This window comes from Antechinus flavipes, chromosome 3 (genome assembly GCF_016432865.1).
Source record: "Antechinus flavipes isolate AdamAnt ecotype Samford, QLD, Australia chromosome 3, AdamAnt_v2, whole genome shotgun sequence".
NCBI classification, from domain to species: Eukaryota; Metazoa; Chordata; class Mammalia; order Dasyuromorphia; family Dasyuridae; genus Antechinus; species Antechinus flavipes.
The window spans coordinates 628,968,759-628,990,542 of NC_067400.1; the positions used below are offsets into that span (position 1 = coordinate 628,968,759).

Consider the following 21,784-nt stretch of genomic DNA (forward strand, 5'->3'; position numbering starts at 1 on the left):
GGAAGTTACTCAGTTAAATCTCAACTCAAATGAGGTTTTATTCAATTGCTCAAAAATATAATACCAGACAGAAATTAAGCTAAAAGTGAAATATGCACAAGAAATAGATGAGTTAGATGTTTTCAAGAAAATCAAAATGAGAAAAAAAAAGTGATTTTTATTTGCAAGGAAGAGAATTGCTCCCAGTAAAGAGAGTTTCTGAAAAAGCCAATCCTGTCTTCTGCTGGAACTTAAAAAATTCCAGTTCCTTTTTAGAATGAAAAAGCATCACCTTCCAAGTGCATTTCTCAAGCACATTTCCTATATTTAATAGGTTTGAAAATAGTGCTTTCCAGCCAAAAGATTTGCAGATGTGGCACTCTCTTGCATGATAGCCATCACCTGCTTTTTCACTCCTCTTGATTTCTCATCATCTAAAATATGATCTCATATTTTAGAGTTCTTATATGATGTTGAAACCTTTTTCAGAAAAAAAAATATGTCATTCTTATGCATTTCCTCCATCACCAACTCCAAATGATAAAATATGACATTTTAAGTCAGGAAGGAAATTCTCCTTTCCCCTCAGAGTTACTCTTCATTTTCAATAATTCATTATTGCAGTGACTGAATCCATTCCACAAACAAGTGAAGGCGATCATAAAATAAAGATAGCAGATGCTTTTGACCATGACGCATCCTGCCCAGTGTCATCTCAGCCTTTCAGGGTAACAGTAGAGAATACTGCTTTACTTGGCTGCAAGCAGTCTCATACTACTCCATCGTGGACATATTGCGAGCAATATATCTCTAGGGTACTTCTCTTGCTTTCATCTAAATGAGAATATTTCAGAATTTCAGGAAATTTACCGATTTTTTTTTTTTTTTGGTTTCTTCTTTTCTCAGTGATCCATTTTCAGGTTTTGTTGACTCAGAATATAAAATCCTTGTCAACTTCTCACAAACTCTTCATGGAATTTCCTTAATATGTCACTTAAGACACTTCTGATGGGGAGGAATTTCCCCTCCCCTTCTTTCTCTTAAACACATTTTTTTACCTAACTGATATGTCACCAACATTTTCCTTCCTTTCTTCAGGATAGGCATTATATAGTAAGAAACCTTTACAGGCTTTTAGTATTCCAATCTTCAAACAGAAAAGGCTTTCTCAGGATCCCATTGGGCCCTTAATGCTTGGTTAGAAAGTGTTGGCTGTGAGTCATAAAGGTCATGTGATTTTTTTTTTTTTTAAGAGAAATCCCAACTCTGGTTCAGTTTCCTCCTTAATAAAGGTTGGACTAGATACATTCTGGAGTCTCAGCTCAAAATCTTATGCCTTTTAATGGTTTAGAAGTTGGTGACCTTCAAGGATTTGATGATGGTGGACTTCACTGAGGAGGAGTGGGGATTCTTGGAACTTTCTCAGAAGGAGCTGTACAAGAAGGTGTAATATTCTCTCTAAAATGTAATGTTCTCTGCTGAGGTTTTCTCGGGGTCCCTGGAGGCAGCCTTCATTTCAGTTCAGTAATGACCACAAATGCAACCAGGTGTTAAAGTCCAAATCCTTTATTACATCTTTCAAAGTTCTCTCTCCTTCACTTGGGGCTGGGCTAGTTTTTTGGAGGCCTTCCAGAGTCTTGGTTTCAGTGGGGAAGCAAAGGAGGAGAGCCTGCCACACCTGTGAGATGGGATGAATCTATCTGAGTTACAAGGGCTTGTGCTGGAGTCTCTAGCCTCCAGCCTTCTGTTCTCCTGTCTCTGAATCTCTGAATCTCCCTGGCTGAGGCTTCTAGCTTATATTCCCCACATTGAGTACAAATTATTATATCACTAGGAAACCATTATTTGTTGTAGGATTAAATCAGTGCTAAACTAGATTTAACCACTGTCTCCTCAATTTCACTTAGTACCTTTTTTCAAGTTCTGGCCCATCACATCTCCTTGTAGTACTGAACCATGCTAAATTAGATAACTATTGTGTCTATCAATTCCACTGACTTAGTACCTTGTAAGTATCCTTTGTTTAAATTTCAGAGTTCTGGCCCATAACATGTCCCGCTTTCTTTTGTTTTAGAACATAGGGTGGTCATTCTCCCTGACTTCTCAAGGAGATGAGAACCCCAAAAAAGAAGGTGATCACGTGTTCCCTGATTCCTCAGAAAAGGGGTAAAAACACTATAAAAGAAGGTGATCATGCCCTCCCTGACATCTCAGGAAGGGAGATGAAAACATCAAAGGAAATGGGAAATCAAATCATGTAGAGGGCTGAAACTATTGGGATACACTGAGGTCAAGACTGCTGAGCACTTGAGGCTAACTACTGATTGGACAATACTCTATGGGCATAAGCTTGGAAAATGGTCCTTTCCACTATCCATACTGGCTCAATGATTGGTGTATAGAGGGCTGTAGGAGGGACTAGGGAGTGGAGTAAAGCTAACCAGGGACACACTTGGTGGTAGATGAGGGAGAAGGCGGTCGGGGAGAATCTGCTTCTATCCTGTTCAATCCCACGTCTGAGGACCAAGAATAAAGATTGAGGACTTTTGCTTATCCTGACTCCGGCTGATTCTGAGGTAAGCCAGGTGTTAGCGCAGTCATTACAAAATCAGATAAGCAGGTTTCTGAAGGATCTCACTCTTAAAACAGGTATACGTAAATCCATCAGTATGGGAGGTATTACACATAATTACATAAATTACATAAGCACATAGCAATATAACACAGGCTAGTAGTGATGTGACAAATAACATGAATACACATGAGGAATCTATTGTCCATTACTTCATGTGCCAGGAATCCAATGATTCCTGCAAGTTTTGAAGTCCTGCAAGTCTCATCAACAATTTTTCATCTCAAAGAATGTAGATTCCTGATGGTTTTCAAGTCTTGAAACAGTCTTTGTCAACAATTTTTCACTTCAGGGAATCCAGTGATTCCTGCTGGTTGTAAAGTTCTTTAACAGTCTCATTATCAGCCATGCTCTTTCAGTGTCAAGTGTTTTTTAGGTCTTCTCCCTTGTTTTGAGATTTTTCTCTTTTTTCTGTCTCTCCAATGGACAAGGCGAGTACTGCTCATTGGTAACCATCTCCTTCTCCATCTGTAGAAATACAAGCAAGCCCTCTTCCCCAAGCAGTTAACCTATCTAGTCCTTTCCATTCACCACTTTCTGAATCACCTGGCAATTATCTAAAGATAGTGGAACTGCTTGCATTGGACATTGCCCTTCCAGTGGGTTATAAAACCTGTCTGCCACAGCCAAAATTTATCAAAAATTAAAAAATTAATGGTATAAAGAGCTAAATTTAGAAGTTCCCTAGAGTTACCTGTGGCTCCCCCTTTCTTTTGTTTTTGGAAAAGTGTCTTAATGTCTCTGTTTCTCCTCTCTACTATTGCATGATCTTGAGGATTAAAAGGTATGCCAGTGGTGTGTAAAATCTTATACTGTGCACAAAAGTGTACAAAATGTTTGGAGGTATATACAGGACCATTGTCTGTTTTTATTGCTTGTGGCACACTCATAATTGCAAAAGCTTGTATGAGGAATTCAGTGACCACTCAGGCTGTCTCTTTTGCTGCTGGTATTGCAAAAGTGAATCCTGAAAAGGTATCTACCACAACGTGGATAAAAGAAAGACGACCGAAAGATTTATAATGGGTCACATTCATTTGCCAGATTTCATTAGGACTCAAACCACGAGGGTTCTTCCATGGAGGGAGTGTAGGAGTGTGGAAAGGAAGGCAAGCTGTACAGCTTTTTACTATGCTCCTAGCTTCCTCTTTTGTTATCCCAAATTGTAAACGTAAAGCTCGAGCAGCCTGATGTTATTTAAAATGAGATTCTTGGGCTTCCTGAAATAAAGAAGTACTGGCTAACATAAATATTTGAATGTCTGCCTGCTAAGACAAAGAAAGGTAAGAACTATATGAACACAATCACAAAACACTTTTCACAGAGATAAAAGTCAGATCTAAAAAAAATGGAAAAATATTAGTTGAGGGTAGGCTGAGCAAAATGAGAGTTCTACCTAAATTAATAAATGACTTTACTTATTCGATGCTATATCAATCAAACTTCACAAACATTAATTTATAGAACTAGAAGAAATAATAACAAAATACATCTGGTGAATAAAAGGTAAAAAAAATCAAGGAAATTAATGAAAAAAATATAAAGGACGATGACCTAGCAGTACCAGATCTAAAACACTACTGTAAAGAGGGAGTCATCAAAACTATATGGTTTTGATGTAGTAATAGAATAGATATACATGACACAATAATCAGTGACTATAAATCCAAATTCCAGATTCTGGGATGAGAGCTCAGTGTTTCACAAAAACTTCCGAGAAAACTGGAAAACAATACATCAGAAATTTGGCATAAATCTACATCTTAGATTCATCATAGCAAAACAATGTCAAAATGGATACATGATTTAGGAATAAGGGTGATATTATGAGGAAATTAAAGCAGAGCCAAGATGGTGGAGAGGACACACATTTCTTTTTGATCTTCTACTATTACCATGACACTAATTATGAAATTCAGCCTGTGAACTAGCTCTGCACTAGCACACTCCACAAATATTGGGAGTGCAGCAAATTACCAGTAGAAGATAATTTCAAAGATCTCCAGAAAAGGTCTGTTTTGGTTGGGTGTGGGAGGAGGTGGCCAATGCACCATACTGGGAGTGAGTCAGCATGGACCCAGCAGAGCCATGGCTGCCTTGCGACTGCCTGTAGAGGAAGCTTGGAAAACCTCCAATGCCCTAAAAGCAGATGCTTTTTGTAAAAATAAAAGCAAAGAGTCTAATCCTATCTGCATCAGTTGTTTGTACAAAACATTTTTAACTTAATATAGCCAAAAGCATCTTTTTTTTGGTGATCAGTAATGATCTCTAGTTCTATTACTTATCATTAAATCAGGTCAACTAATCCCTCCATCCTTGTGACCCACAACAGAATTTTCAGGGTATTCTTGTAGGCAAAAATAAGAAACATCAGGAATGAAGTTGATTGGTTTGGGCATTTTGAGACTTTCCATAGTCCTCATGGAAAGCTATCCTGCATTAAAAATAGGCAAGTTCTCATAAAGCAATGTGTATTAAAAATAAATTAATATACCAAAAAAATAGGCAATTTCTGCAGAAATGGGGAATGGTGTTAGGTGAGCAACAATCAGGGTTTCAGGTTTCCAGCCCCAGTTACCAACTATCACCTATAAGGGGCAGCTTTGTTTTGAGTAGAAATGAGGAACCTTAGTTCCTAACTAGGCTGTGTACAAAGTAAAGTTGACGACCAGCAGATTGGTTGGAGCAAACAACCTGTCAGCCTACACAGAATCTCATACAAACTTCTTTGTTTTCATGAAAATAAATCTTCCCCGCACCTCTCACCTTCCAGCCTTCACCCAGAGCTAAAAAATAAGGAACTGCTCTATAATTGGACAATCTTTTACAAAACAGGAACCTAAGCAACTGGAACAGTGGAGGTGTTCTTCATAGAAATAGAGAACTTCAGAAAGAAGAAATACTTGAGGAAATGAGTTCTATGTTGTTTTATAAAAAAAGATCATTGAATTCATGAGACTATTTAGAATGTTTAGAAAAAGAAGAGTAGAAGGCCCCAAAATTCTTTGGAAAACTCTAGTTAGGAAACTGGAGAAGGATGATGATCCAACCAAATGGGACCAGAGAGACAGCAAGCCTTGAAGAGTAAATCAAGTCAGAGAACCAAGGAAAATAAGAGATTCTGAAAAGAAAGGGATGGAGTTGGCTAGTGGTCTCAAAGATGGAAAATATTGTGTATAAATGATCCATGTTCTTCCAGTTTTCCCAACCAAAGGCATCAGAATTTTCTTCCAAGGCCCTAGAAAGATGTCAGAAAGAGCCTAGCGCCATTTTTAAAGAACTGCTCCAAAGATAAGTTGAGTTCTTCAGTCTTGATACTATTTCAATCTGTCTCACTTTCACATCCAACCTATCCCATCTGACTTCAGCTCTTGGACAGCCTCAGAAAAAAATGTAATTCCCCCTTGTTGGGTCCCCATCAGCCTCCATCAGTTTTTCTTTCTAGGCTTCTGCTCCAGCCACAGTGGCCTTCCACTCATTCTTGCCCTTCAGCCATCTCTGTGCCCCAGGTGCTGCCTACCTTCCCCCTCTGCCTCCCTTTCAAGCTCTGCTCAGAGGCTATGTCTGCAAAGAGGCCCTTCCTTGTTATAGGCCAGAACTCTGAACTTGAAACAAAAGATTCTTACAAGGTACTAAGTCAGTGGAATTGATAGAGACAATAGTTATCTAATTTAGCATGTATGATTGACTTAATCCTACAAGGAGATGTTATGGGCCAGAACTTGAAACAAGGTACTAAGTGAAATTGAGGAGACTGATTAAATCTAGCTTGGCTTTGATTTAATCCTCCAACAAATAATGATTTCCTAGTGATATAATGATTGGTGTTTACTCAGTGTGGGGCAGATAAGCTAGAAGCTCTCAGGGCCAAAAAAGGACAAGCACACTAGAAGCTCTCAGAGGCTGAGATTCATTCCATCTTCCACCTTTGTGGTGGCTTAAGCACAAACCCTTGGAAGTCAGGGAGATTCAGAAGCCAGAGAAGGCAGGCAGGAGCTCAAGCTCTCGGAACCAAGGAGAGAGAGAGGCCTCCAGAAAAAACTAGCTGAACCCAAGTGAAGGAGACAATAAAGGATTTGGACTTTAACCCCTGGCTACTCATGTGTGGATTACTGAACTGAAACTAAGGCTGCCTCCAGAGACCCCAACTCACTTTACACAGATGTCCCTCTTACCTGTATCAGGTTCTCAAGATTCACAGTCCTGCCTTAATGTCCTCTTGGGCCTTATGATATGTCTTACCCCTTGTTGGATGCAAAATCCCTTTTTCTTTATTAAAGCTCATATGGATTTAGTCTGCCACAAGCAGCAAAATAAAAGTTTCGCCTCTGGAGCTGCAGGTTGTCTAAATTCACAATTTCTTTTGGACACCTCACCATAACCCCAATATACTTCTGGGGTCCTAAACTGTTTCCCCAATATATGCTGACAGAACCCCATCACACTTGACCTGGTGCTATCCACTACACCAACTAGTTGCCCCCATCACAACTTGACTTTTAAGGAAATGTTTTACATAATTTCACTTGTAATTTCTTCATTGGGATGAGAAAAAGGGAGAGAACCTATAACTTAAAAATCTTAAAAGCAAATGTAAAAAAATTAGTTCTGAATGTAACTGGGGGAAAATATTGAATAAATTATTTTTTTAAGCCAAAATATCTCCAAAATTCTAATGCCTTAAGGAACACAGAAAATGAAAAAGATCTAATTCAGTGTAAGTTCCATGAATCCAAAAACAAAAGTTATGAATAATAAGAAAGATAAAAAGAAAAAGGGGAAAATATTTTCAAGGAAAAGTCACAGAAAATGGAAATTAATCATTTAAAGAATAGGAAGGGGGGGGGGGGCGCAGTTAAGTGACATAGTGGATAGAGCACCAGCCCTAAAGTCAGAAGAACCTGATTTCAATTCTGTTCTCAGATACCTAACACTTCCTAGCTATGTGACCCTGGGCAAGTCACTTAACCCTAATTGCTTCAGAAAAAAAAATAATATGAAAGGAGACTACCTCAAGTTTGAATGAATGTCACTGAAAAAAAAAAAAAAGACATGAGCAAGATATCAGAGATTACAATGGAAAAGATTTATGGCATCTTCTAAATAAGAATTGCTCAAGAATATATTTGACAAAAATATATTTTGAGATTAGACAGTACCAGAATTTTGCATTGATTATTATTAAGGACCATGACTAGGTGAAGGAGCAGGTCAATTCTCTGAGAGCCTCCACAGCTGTGAATCATCTGAAGGAGTTGCAAAGGAGACTTTGCTGACACAGATGTTCCTTGTGGATAGGGAATGAAATAAATTGGAGGCAAAAGGGAAGAGGAAAGAGTTCAGACAATGCAACTATCTCTCAGTGGAGAGATCAGAGAACAGCAACTGCTTCTCAGTCTCCTTGTATCATCATCATTATCCCCTCACATGAAGGGATCCATTCTGACAGACTGAGTTAGATCTCTAGCAGCCACTGGCAGGTGGCTCTCATATCACAACAGATTATTAACATTTATGATGGTAAGATTTCCTTTTTTGGTCATTCTCTATTTCAGGTAGGTGAGAGATGTACAAGGATCTTTTTCCTATTAAAAATACTTGTTTTTAAGATAAAAGTAAAGTGTTAAGAGAATTCTTGATTCAAGATATAGAGTTAAAAGATAGAGAATATTATGAAAATAATTTTATGATTCCTTGTAATAAAGTCTTCAACATTGGTGAAAATGACAACAGGAAACCATCAATATCTGATTCCTTTTTTAATGTTGAAATTCATACCAATAAAATCAAATGAACATTTTAAATTTACACAAAACAGAAAAATATGTCAAGAAACAAATCTGCAAAGCCTGAATTTCTTTTTTGAGTATTAATGAATTCAAGAAAACATTTTTCAAAGTTTTCTCGGTCCTGTTCTAGTGCATGTATTATTACTGTAATAATGCTTTCATTATGTTAGATTAGAGAATCAGGAGCAAGATAATCCTATGGCTAGTACACTTCCCACTGCTAATCTCGCCTATACAAAATAGGAAAAAAAAAAAAAGTTTCACTCCTGTGTAGATTCTCTAAGGTCTGGCAAGATGGGAGCTGCATCTAAAACTTTTTCCATATTGATTACATTATAAAAGGTTTCTCTCCAGTGTGGATTCTCTGATGTCTGGCAAGATGGGAGCCACGTGTAAAAGCCTTTCCACATTGATTACATTTAAAAAGTTTCTCTCCAGTGTGGATTCTCTGATGTGCAGCAAGACTGGAGGAGAATCTGAAAGCCTTTCCACACTGATTACATTGAAAAGGTTTCTCTCCAGTGTGGATTCTCTGATGTGCAGCAAGACTGGCACTACGTGTGAAAGAGTTTCCACATTGATTGCATTTAAAAGGTTTCTCTCCAGTGTGGATTCTCTGATGTGCAGCAAAACTGGCACTGCGTGTGAAAGTCTTTCCACACTGACTACATTTAAAAAGTTTCTCTCCAGTGTGGATTCTCTGATGTGCAGCAAGATTGGCACTCCGTGTAAAAGAGTTTCCACATTGATTACATTTAAAAGGTTTCTCTCCAGTATGAATTCTCTGATGTGTAATAAGACTGGAGGAGAATCTGAAAGCTTTACTACATTGATTACATTTAAAAGATTTCTCTCCAGTGTGGATTCCCTGATGTTCTGCAAGACTGGCACTGCGTGTGAAAGCCTTTCCACACTGATTACATTTAAAAGGTTTCTCTCCAATGTGGATTCTCTGATGTCTAGCAAGATGGGAGCTGCATCTGAATGCCTTTCCACACTGATTACATTTAAAAGGTTTCTCTTCAGTGTGAATTGTCTGATGTCTAACAAGATGGGAGCTGCATCTGAAAGCCTTTCCACATTGATTACATTTAAAAGGTTTCTCTCCTGTGTGAATTCTCTGATGTCTTGTAAGATTCATTTTGCGTGTGAAAGCCTTTCTACATTGATTACACTTAAAAAGTTTCTCTCCAGTGTGGATTCTCTGATGTGCAGCCCGATTGGCACTGCTTGTGAAAGAGTTTCCACATTGATTACATTTAAAAGGTTTCTCTCCAGTGTGAATTCTCTGATGTATAACAAGACTAGAGGAAAATCTGAAAGCCTTTCCACACTGGTTACATTTAAAAGGTTTCTCTCCAGTATGGATTCTCTGATGTTCTGCAAAATTGGAACTCTGTGTAAAAGCCTTTCCACAGTGATTACATTTAAAAGGTTTCTCTCCAATGTGGATTCTCTGATGTTCTGCAAGACTGGTACTCTGTATAAAAGCCTTTCCACACCGATTACATTTAAAAAGTTTCTCTCCAGTGTGGATTCTCTGATGTGCAGCAAGATTGGTACTGCGTGTAAAAGCCTTTCCACACTGATTACATTTAAAAGGTTTCTCTCCAGTGTGGACTCCCTGATGTCTAGGAAGACTTGAGCTGCATCTGAAAGCCTTTCCACACTGATTACATTTAAAAGGTTTCTCTCCAGTGTGAATTCTCTGATGTCTTATAAGATTCATTTTGCGTGTGAAAGCCTTTATACATTGATTACATTTAAAAAGTTTCTCTCCAGTGTGGATTCTCTGATGTGCAGTAAGGTTGGCACTGCCTGTGAAAGCCTTTACACACTGATTACATTTAAAAGGTTTCTCTCCAGTGTGGATTCTCTGATGTAAAGCAAGACTGGCACTCTGTGTGAAAGCCTTTCCACATTGATTACATTTAAAAGGTTTCTCTCCAGTGTGGATTCTCTGATGTTCTGTAAGGTTATAATTATATCTAAAAGCTTTTCCACACTGATTATATTTAAAAGGTTTCTCTCCAGTGTGGATTCCCTGATGTCTAGCAAGATGAAAGCTCGATCTAAAAGTCTTTCCACATTGATTACATTCATAAGCCTTATCTCCAGTGTGGATTTCCTTATGTTTTGCTAGACTAGAAATATCTGTACAAGTTTTTCCACATTGATTGCATATGTGAGGCTTTCCACAGTGAAGACATAAATAAGGCTTCTCTTTACAGTGTATTCTATGATGGTCAAGCGGGAATGATCTGTTATAGAAAGCTCTCCCACATTCAGTACATTCATGAAATATCTCTCCAGTATGAACCTTCTGAGGGCTAGCAAGAGCTGGATTCCAACCAAAGGCTTTCCCACACAGATCATAGGCATATCTTTTCATTCCAGGGTGGCAAGGAAGAGATGAGTGACAGGATGAGATTGCTTCACACACATTATTTTCATCAGGTTCTTTTCCAATATGCATTTGCTGAGGAATAAGGAGATTAGAGTTCTGACCGAAAGCGTTCTCACTTTTATTATTTATGGAAAGGATTTCTTCAGTATCAAGTTTCTGATGGCCATTGAGGTCTGAACTAAACTTCACAGCTATATCCCACTGATTTCGTGGAACCAACAGCTCTATCTCTTTAGTGAAGCATTTCTTGTATTCACTACCTTGAAGATAATAACTTCCTGAGCTCATTTTCTTACACTGATTTAGGATAGAAGAACATCTGAATCTCTTTCCAATTTCATACAATTCACAATCATTCTTTGGACATTTATCTTCTTTAAGAATAAAATCATGCAATTCCTTCAAATTGAAGTCAAAGGGACCATCATCTCTGAATCTTTGCAGGTCATGTTCTTCCACAAAAAATTCCAACTTTTTACTTATCTCATTTATTGTAAACCCAGTTTTTACATCTGAAGAAGACAAACATACACAAAAAGACATAAGTACATATATAAACATAAATAGCAATGTCATATAAGAGTCATTGCCGCTTGTCACCAAACTATACAAAACTTCACAAGTGTACTCAGTGCAAACAATGGCTTTTAATACTTGAAGTCATTTTTAAGAAGTGACAGATTGGAGGCAGCTAGGTGGTGCAGTAGATAACCACTAGCCCTGAAATCAAATCTGGTCTGGGACATAACACTTCTTAGCTTTGTGATCCTGGGCAAGTTACTTAATCCCAATTCCCTCAGCAAAAAACAAATAAATAAATAATAAAAGTACAAAGAGATAGATAATATGTGAGATATGCATCTCAAAGTAATGGACCAATGAGAAACTAATCCTTTCCCAAAACTTTGGAGGCTGAGACCCCAGGATCACTCTAGCTGCCCCCAGGGTTTGCTCTTGGCTAACTTAACATGTCTCCTAGAGTGCATAGCACTTCATTTGGGTTAAATCTCTATTTAGGGAGATGAGGTCCTTCCTAAGATCCTGTCACAATCCAGATAACTTCTGGAGTTATAGTCACTTTTGCTGCACAATAAATTGTGAGGCATTTTTATTTTGTTTTAGGGGAGATTCTTAGGGAGCTAAATATTTCCTGTTCTATAGTGCCATCTTATCAGAACCCTTTCCCATTTTTTTTAGTAGGTTTTCAGAAAGTTTACCTAACAAATGTGGTAGTAAGGTCAGCTACCTAACTGACCTAAATTATATAACTCAAAAAGGCTGCAACCAAGACCAAAACAGATCAAAACTTGATGCCCTCAGATGACTGAATACTTAATCCAATTTCTGGGATGCAACACAGTGTGGATCATTTCTGTGCTGTTTTTGCTCATTTTGAAGTGATGATGAACACCAAGAAAATAGAGGAAACAGTCCTCACCCAGGAACAGCAGATTCTGGACATTCTCCAGCATGACCTCCTTGTATAGCTCCTTCTGAGAAGGGTCCAGGAGACCCCATTCCTCCTCACTGAAGTCCACCATAATATCCTTGATTGTCACCAACTCCTAAACCATCAAAAGTCACTTGATTTAGAGCTGAGAGATCCTCCAGAACTCTACTCCAACCCTCATCAACTTAGAGAAGAAAACTGAAGCAGAGATGGGATTTGCCTAAAACTCATATAACCTTTAGGAGTGTCACAGAGCCCACAGTTGGAACCAGGCATTAACAGTCTAGTGGAAAAAAGCATTTTCCATTTTAAATGAGAGTCATGTTGGATAATAAAAGTTGGAAAAATGCCTTACTATAAAATGCTTATCCTACTGGAATTAAGGAGAACATATGAATTCTACAGAACCTGTACAGGTGAAAGAGAGATGATGAGACATCCCTCCCCACAAGAAGGGGCTTAAGTGGATATATATTTTTTAAAAAAAATCTATGAAGACCGAATTCACAAGGGTTAACTCTGAAATTATGTCCTCTTTAATCTGTAAAAAGTGTGTCCCCTTTGATCTGTAAAAGAAGGGAGAGTTGGGGTCCCAGACTCCAGAGAGTCTGGAAAGAAGCATACTTTCCAGACAAACCTTTTCCTAAGATAAGCAGCATCATTCAATTGGAAATCTCAGGCAAATCACCCCCCATTGATCTTTTGGGTAGCTGGATCCCCCTTCAGGAAACTCCAAATTCTGAAAAAAAAGCCTTCAAAGTTATTTCATTCAATTGGAAGATCTTGGTCTGATAATCAGTTCAAACTGCCCCCAACCCCAAGATTTGCTCATAAAATAGGTTTCTATCAACCCACTCTTTGCAAATCTCTTCATTAAGAGATTTGTCCACCTCTTAACAAACAATAAAACTTCCTTTTGACACAGATTTGTGATTTTTGAATTCTTTTCACCAACTTGCCCCGACCAAAGAGGGGATTCCCATAACTCTCTGCACTGCCACTAACTGCATCAAAATAATAGTAAACACAATGTATCAGGGAAAAGGAACCATTAACAGTGATCACTGAGAAGAGAACAAAGAAATTATCTAGCAAATTTCCTATGGGTCTAAAATGAAATCTAAACTAAATAGAAGCAGGAAAAGGAATTTAAAGAGAATCTGGTCTCAACTGGCTAATATGAAACTCTTTCCAAACAAGTGATAAAGCTTTTTCGCTTCTCATAAAGTGAGGTTATTAATGAAATCTATTCTGTGAGAGATGATTAATTGGGACACTGTCTCCCAGAAATCCAGTGCTGTGATCTTTGATGCCACATTCTTGCCCTGATTTCTACTTCACTCAGCCCTCTAGAGCCCATCCAAAAATCAGGTTATCCTGGCTGAGGAGACCTTTGAAACTTGGATCCTTATTATGTGACTGCTTCCTGTTCATTTTTTTTTTTTTTGCCACCCAATCCCACTCTTTCCTTCTTTAACTCTGGGAAGTACAATCATGTTCCCTAAATCTTATGACCCAGACTTTTACACATCTAGTACTAAGCGTTTTCCAAAATGAATTGTTGAAAAAAAAATCACTGATTTCATTTGATGCTATGTTGCTATTCTTTTTTTTTTTTTTTTTTTTTTGAGTTGAGGTAATTTTTTTTTTTAATAGCTGTTTATTGATAGAACATATGCATGGGTAATTTTTTAATATTGTCCTTTGCAATCACTTCTGTTCCAACTTCTCCCTTCCTTCCCTCCACCCTCTCCCCTAGATGGCAGATAGTCTCGTACATGTTAAACATGTTAAAGTGTATCTTAAAGACAATATATGTGTATATATTTATATAGTTCTTTTGTTGCACAAGAAAAATTGGTTTTACAAAGGTAAAAATAACCTGGGAAGAAAAAGAAAAAGCAAGTAGTCCACATTAATTTCCCAGGGTTCTTTTTCTGGGTGTAGCTGGTTCTGTTCATCACTGATCAATTGGAACTGAATAAGAGGGCCACTTCTATCAGAATTGATACTCATACAGTATCGTTGTTGAAGTATACAATGATCTCCTGGTTCTGCTCATTTCACTCAGCATCAGTTCTTGTAAGTCTCTCCAGGCCTTTTTGAAATCATCCTGCTGGTCATTTCTTATAGAACAATAATATTCCATAACATTCATATACCACAATTTACCCAGACATTCTCCATTTGATGGGCATCCGTTCAATTTCCAGTTTCTAGTCACTATGAAAAAGGCTGCTACAATATGTTGTCATTCTTTTATCAAAGTACTAGACGTCTCCTTCAGTATCTCTTGTCCCCCAATCACTTTGAGAAAACTTAGAGCACTCACTTCCAGTCCTGTTACTGTTCAAAAAGGCACAAAGCACGTAGCAAATGTGGCCAAACTATCTGACTAATAGAACAGTTATTTTTTTCTTCCCGTGTTCTCTTGCTGACATAAATATCTATGATAAAGACTTCACACTGCAACTCTCAATTCACATTTTCTTCTTCTGGCAAAAATGTACTTTTCAAGGAAAGCAGAAAGATGGGAAATGAGCTTCACTGCCAGTATCTCTGATGAAGGCCACATTTCCCAAATACATAGAGAACTGAGTCAAATGTCTAAGAATAAAAACCATTTCTCAATTGAGAAATGATCAAAGGAAATGAACAGATCTTAGATGAGGAAATCAAAAATAATGTAGGAAAATGAAGTGCTCTAAATCACTTTTGATTAGGGAAATGCAAATAGAAATAACTCAGAAGTACCAACTCACATCTATCAGGTTAACTAGTAAGACAAAAAATAATCAATGCTGGAAAGAATGTGAGAATATTGGGATATTAGTGCACTGAAGAGGAATTGTGAAGTGATCTAAGCTTTTTGGAGAGCAACTTGGAACTATGAACAAAGGGCAACCAAACTGTGCAAATCCTTAGATCTTCCAATAGCTCCAGTAGGTCTATATTATTCCAAAGAGATTACAAAAAGAGGGAAAGGGCTACATGAACAAAAATATTAATAGCAACCCTTTTCCTGAAGGCAACATTATGGAAATTGAGGGAATTCCCATCAATTTGGGAATGGCTGAACAAGCTGTGGTATATGAATATAATGAAATAGTATTGTACAATAAAAAAATAAAAGGCAGATTTCAGAAAGAACTAAAAAACCAAACTGATGCAAACTGAAATGAGCAGAGCCAGGAAAAGCTTGAATACAGAATCAGCAACAGAGTGTGATGATCAACTATGAAAGACTCTGCTCTTCTCAGGAGCACAATGATCTAAGGCAATTATAAAAAAGTCAAGAAGGAAACAGCTTCCCACACACTGAAGAAAAAATAGATGGACTCTGAAAGTGATTGAAGAATAAATCTTTTAGTTACTTTATTTTTTTCTCTTCTTTTGATCTGTTTCATTTTTATAATACCTCTGATTAAAAGGGAAATGTTTTAAACATTTATACCTATATCAAATTGTCTACCATTTTAGGAAAAGAGAAGGGAATGGAGAAAAATTTACAACTCCAAATCTTATAAACATGAATCATGCAACAAAATGTCATAACATGTAATTGAAAATAATTTAAAACAAACAAGCAAATGTACCTTTTTGTATCTGGATCCTAACCTGATCTCAGTTAAAATTTCTTTATAACTCTTTCTGAGACCCAACAAATCTAACCCAAAGCCCAGGTCAGGTAAGGGGGAGAGACTATGTCTGTGACATCTGAGTAAATGTAACCCCGCATTCATGGAGTCTGTCCCACCCTCCAGGGGATAAATAAACCACAGTTTACTCTCTGGCTGGACCCTGAGCTCCCTGAGTCTGACTTTCCCCACCAATTTCCCTGACAATTCCCACAACAGGATCAATGAGATCAAACTTATGTGGCTCCTGGCACATGGCAGACACTATAATACCCACCCCAGCCTTCTCACGCCTTAGTCTTCCTCTCTGCCCCAGGGACATTGGCCTCCTGGCTTATATTTAACCAAGATCCTCTGTCCCCTGACCCTGGGCCTTTTCACTGGCTTCTCTCCTGTTTACAACGGCCTCCTCGCTCACCTCCTGCTTCCTTCACATCTCAGCTAAATTCTCCCTTTCTGAAAACAAGCTTTTCCTGATCCCCCAACTGCTGAACCTTCCCTCAGAGAGTAGCTCCCATCTACACTGCCCAGCGCAGGTGTGGACACAGCTCATAAAATGTTTTCTCCCCTGGGAGCTCCTTGAGGGCAGATCTGATTTTTTTTCTTTACCTTCCTCTGCATCCTCAGTGGTTCCCACAGAGCTTGGCCCAGAGGAACTATTTTTTTTTTTTTAACATTTATTGACTTGATCTGAGACCTGGTAAAGGAGAGGGACTCAGAGAGTCCTGGGAGCAGCCTTGTATCCTGAAGGAGCAGGAAATGGGCAGTGTCAGGAGGGCGATTCTATTCCTGCTGCCAGCCCTGCCAGGGACCCTTCCCTCTGACAGGAAGAAGCTTCCTGGGCTCACTTGGACTGGCCCTGGGCTGATGCTGCTCAGCTCTGGGGAGGGACTGCACTCACCTGGGAAAAGGGGCTCCGGCTGCCAGGGGCCATGTCTCTGGTTCCAGGATTGGGTTCTCTGCCAGCTGGGCTGGGGAAGGAGAGGGACCTCAGAGAGGGAGGCCGGGATCTGAGCCTTCCCTTCCCAGGCTGGATGCAGACCTGGCCAGAATGAGAGAGAGAGCTTTCAGGTCATGGATAATTAGTGACTCTGTCCTACTCTCAGGGGAGAGACTCCACCCCAGGAGGGAGCAGGGAGGGTCAAGCCTGGAAGTGAGCTGGGTCTGAACAGGAAGATTTGCCTCCCTCTCCAAGTCCTTCCCTTTCATCTCATGCCCTTCCCCCAAGGTTTTGGTTTTGGGATCCCAGGTGGGATAAGACCAGAAGCAGCCTCCATGACCCTTGACCCAGAGTTCTCCCTCCAGCTACTGCTAAGATTGAGGAGGGACCCCAAAAGCCTTAGACCAGTTTCACAAAATGTCTCAGAAGAATTGCTTGCACCAATCTCCTAGACAAGGGACAAAGATTTTACTGGAAGTAATTTAAGGCTATTACTGAGGGGACTGAATTCTAGGAGAATCCAAAGCAGCAGCAGCCCCAGAGAGATCGTGATCCAGCTTTCCGTCACAGAAATGTTCATTCTAAAGCTCCAGGGGAGAGCTGGAAGCAATCTCCAGGGGAGCCAAGGCTGATCCTGGAAATGGGTCAATGACCAGCTCATCAGCCAGCAAAGGCCAGAGAAGTCTCCTCAGAACCAGGATGGACAAAGGAGTTCTCTAAGAAGGGGTCAGGAGCAGAAAGATGGGGGAGACTCCGAAGCTGGAAGATTTGGGATGAGGACTTACTGCCCCCCAGGTCAGGGGCCCCATGTGACATCCCTATGGGGAAGGTGGGAGCTCAGGCAGCAGTGACTCCTGAACAGGAGGTCAGAGGGGGAAGATGAGCCCAATGGGAAGGGTAGCTAGCAGGAGAGGGTGATGGGAGGAGGGGCCCTGGTACAGGGTAGGGTACAGACCTATCTGGGACCTGCAGGAGCAGAGATGGCTCCTAGAAGACAGAGAAATCTCCACTATGAGAGAAGGATGCAGAAATCTCAGCTCAGAGAGGAGACAGAGAGATCTCAGGTCAGAGAGAAGAAGGCAGAGACATCTCAGCTCATAGAGATGGAAGCAGAGAGATCTCATAGAGGAGATGGAGAGAGCTCAGTTTACAGGGAAGGAAAAAGAGCTCTCAACTCCCTGTGATTCTGCTTATGGCTAAGGGGCTATGTGTGGGTCCTCCTAATCTCAGGATCCCCGCTTGCTCCATCCCTTGGGAATGACCCCTCCCAACCCCAGGATTCCAGTTGTGTGGAAAAGGTGAAGAACTTACAGATCAAGCACAAATTGATCAGTGACTGTTAATTGATTGAAGCCTTAAGGACTTAGTTTGGGCTTCTCCAGAGTCACGTGATTTTAGATAAGGCCTGGAAGACATTCCATTGTCCAAAGAAGGGAGTAAAGAGTATACGTGGCCGAAGAAGTATATATCACCTTATCTACTGCATTCCACTGACCAAATGGGGAATAGACTTATGTCACCAATCACAACATAGAGAGGATGGGATTTGGGGGGTTCTTTGTCTGAAATGTATAAAAACTGTGAGCACTCTCAAGGCCCTCCTGCTGTGAGCATCTTTACTGTCCTTTCAGGCTCACAGAACAGGATGGTCCGCTTCTTGAGATTCTAATTAATTTTCTGTACTTCACTTGGAGTGACTCCTGAGTAGTCAATGTGGATAAGTGTCTTAGTCCTGAACAGTTTGGGGGCTCATCTGGGATTGGTGTCTTTTGGGAAGACAGGTGTGCACCTTGAGTGGAGACAGGCATCCACGGAGGAATTTCTCTGGTGGTCTCCAAACTCAGGTGTATGCATCCTCTCTCATATCAGACAACAGACTGAAGCAGGAGGACTCAGTGAGGTGCAAAAACTGATGCGATAGAAGAAACAAGTGTCCTGACTGGCTAGCGCAGTTTAGAATCTATACATGTGGCTTGGTAAGCTCTCGGAACAGTTTGGGGGTCTTACTGGCGGAGTTTTAGGAAACCCAAGGGAATAGCCCTTGCTAAATTTTGAGTGCTGGACTGTGACTAGCCCCAGTGTTAAAGAACTGCTATGGGAAGCTTCCAGGAAACTGTTGAACTTAGTTTGGAAACTAAGTAAGGATGGGAAAGACACAGTCTAAAAATTAATGTCAAGACCCTAGTCAGGGAATCCCAGTCGTTAGCCCGTTGGGAAGTGGACTTAAGGATGGGGAGGAACTTTCCAGATATAAAGGAAAGGACAAAAGAAAGATGGTTAAATATTGCTACTTCATTTGAAGCAGCCAAAATATTGGTGGGGGAACAATCTGGCCAAGATTCAGTTCCTCAGAGGGTGTTATCAATTGAATTTGTATGAGAATGGTAAAGATCCTTTTAACCTGGAGGAATCGCTTATGCTAATCTATGGGCTCACTTGGACTGGCCCTGGGCTGATGCTGCTCACCTCTGGGCAGGGGCCGCACTCACCTGGGAAAAGGGGCTCCGGCTGCCAGGGGCCATGTCTCTGGTTCCAGGATTCGGTTCTCTGCCAGCTGGGCTGGGGAAGGAGAGGGACCTCAGAGAGGGAGGCCGGGATCTGAGCCTTCCCTTCCCAGGCTGGATGCAGACCTGGCCAGAATGAGAGAGAGAGCTTTCAGGTCATGATAATTAGTGACTCTGTCCTACTCTCAGGTCTTTCTGAGCTAGCCCAGAGAAAACAGAAAAAGGATCAGAGGCTAAAGACACAGTAGTAAAGGAGGAGAAGCAGGATTGGAACTCTTTAGAAGCTCTGCCCCCTCCTTACATCCCACCCCAGGGGAGGCTCAGCCAACAGAAGTCCTACATGTGGCTGAAGCTCCTGTGGAACAGATAAGGGAAGAACCATATGCTCCTATTTCTAGGGAATTACCCCAGTTACAGAAGGATATTCAGAACTTCCCCTTTAGGGAGGAGGCAGGATCACTCCCAGGAAAGACTTGGGGTTCAGTGGGAGATATAAGTAGAGAAGTCCTTCTTCCAGCTAAGGATGTAGATATGTTTCCCCTCAGAGGAAGTCCTGTTGGGTAGGGCTCAAGGAGGTATTGGATATGTGAACAAACCTCAGTCAAGAAGTGAGGTCAGGGCATTTTAAAAAGTTTCCATTATGGAGGACTCAGTTGAGGCATCAGACAGATCAGTTTCTGAACCCCAGATTATATACTTGGGGAAAATTAATGCATGTCTTATCAATATTGTTTACTCTTGAAGAGTGCTGCTCAATTCAGGCAGGAGCCATGCGGGAATGGGAAAGGAGGCACCCACCCTGAACAGAAGTATCCTGTGAATGAATGGGATGGGATGGTAATAATCAGGTGCATAGACAGAATATGCACAATCTGAAGGAGTTAATAGTTGTGGGGGTAAGGAATGCCTTCCAGAGGAGGCAAAATATAAATAAGGCCTTGGCTATTACTCGAGAAAAGGATGAGTCACCAGTGCAGAATTTAGAAAGAATTAGAGAAGGAATAAGAAAGTATTCAGGAATAGATCCTGATAGCCCAGAGAATGAACAGCTGTTAAAGGTACAATTTGTCTCTAATTCTTGGCCAGATATAAATAGGAAGTTACAGAAGATTGAAGGATGGATGCGGTCTTCTTTGGAGACTTTATTGGAGGAAGCTACTAAAGTTTATGTAAGGAGAAATGAGGACCAGGCTAAGGAGAAAGAGAGGCAGAGAAGGGAATGGGAGAAGCAAAGGGATAAGAGAGAAAGAGAGAGGAATAGGATAATGATTCAGTAGATCCATAACTTGGAAGCTGCTAAAAAGGGATATAAAGGACCTAAGAGGGACTGGGAGTCTGCAGGAAATCATAAGGAAAAGGGTACATTGAGGAATTCAAATTTAGAATGTTGGACATGTGGAAAATAAGAACATTTTTCTAGGGAATGCCCGAGGAGAAAAGAGGAGGAACAAGCGACCTCATTGATGGAACTAGAGAATTAGGGGAGTCAGGGGCTCACTGATAAGCCCCACCCAGAGCTCTTGATAAATCTAAGGGTGGGCCCCTTTAGGGAAGAATTAGTATTTTTGGTATATTTGTGAGCAGCTAGGACATCAGTTGTCCAGGTATCACCAGGAACAAAATTATCATCTAGGAGTTAGAGGAAAGAAATTTACAATTCCCATGTCTGAAGTAATACCCATTATGATGCCTAGAAGTATTAGGACAGCTGTTAGTGATACCAGAGGCTGGTGTAAATTTATTAGGAAGGGACTTAATCACAAAACTGTCAATTAGCCTTATAATTAGAGACTCCATGTTGGTACCTGTGCAGACTTACACTATGCAAAAGTATCTAGGGATCAAAATTGACCCACAGATAGAGGCTTGCCCTGAAAACCCTGGGCACCTTACCATTCCCCCTATTCAAATAATGGTCAGAGAGTCATCATCTATTATTCGGATGAGGGGGGAGAAAGGGTCTCCAACTTCTATGTTCCTCTAATTTATTTATAATCTCGTTCTTTATGCCTAGGTCATAGACCCATTTTGATCTTATCTTGGTATATGGTATTAAGTGTGGGTCCATGCCTAATTTCTGCCATACTAATTTCCAATTATCCCAGCAGTTTTTATCAAATAATGAATTCTTTTCCCAGAAGTTAGGGGCTTTGGGTTTGTCAAACACTAGATTGCTATAGTTGACTATTCTGTCTTGTGAACCTAGCCTTTTCCACTGATCCACTAATCTATTTCTTAGCCAATACCAAATGGTTTTGGTGACTGCTGCTTTATAATATAATTTTAGATCAGGTACAGCTAGGCCACCTTCATTTGATTTTTTTTTTCATTAATTCCCTTGAGATTCTCGACATTTTATTGTTCCGTATGAATTTTGTTGTTATTTTTTCTAGATCAATAAAATATTTTCTTGGAAGTCTGATTGGTATAGCACTAAATAAATAG

General features: G+C 40.1%; 2 protein-coding genes across 3 annotated transcripts; both read right to left on the reverse strand.

Annotated features, from left to right (window-relative positions):
- Positions 1–499: 499 nt before the first annotated feature.
- LOC127556688 (zinc finger protein 701-like) lies at positions 500–19,549 on the reverse strand. Of its 2 annotated transcripts, none has more exons than XR_007952497.1 (3): positions 19,325–19,527; positions 16,797–16,937; positions 500–1,657 (listed from the first exon to the last, which is right to left on the reverse strand). XR_007952497.1 is itself a non-coding variant. In XM_051989984.1 (3 exons), exons 1-3 carry the CDS (start codon positions 19,355–19,357, stop codon positions 12,124–12,126), a joined length of 423 nt encoding a protein of 140 aa, XP_051845944.1. In that variant the 5' UTR covers positions 19,358–19,549; the 3' UTR covers positions 11,701–12,123. The 2 variants fall into 2 exon arrangements, 1 of the variants encoding a protein (XP_051845944.1); XM_051989984.1 differs by lacking the exon at positions 500–1,657 and adding an exon at positions 11,701–12,372 and having other exon boundaries at positions 19,325–19,549.
- Positions 8,354–11,458, reverse strand: LOC127556687 (zinc finger protein 665-like). Its single transcript, XM_051989983.1, has one exon. It carries the CDS (start codon positions 11,381–11,383, stop codon positions 8,729–8,731), a length of 2,655 nt encoding a protein of 884 aa, XP_051845943.1. The 5' UTR covers positions 11,384–11,458; the 3' UTR covers positions 8,354–8,728.
- Positions 19,550–21,784: the final 2,235 nt, after the last annotated feature.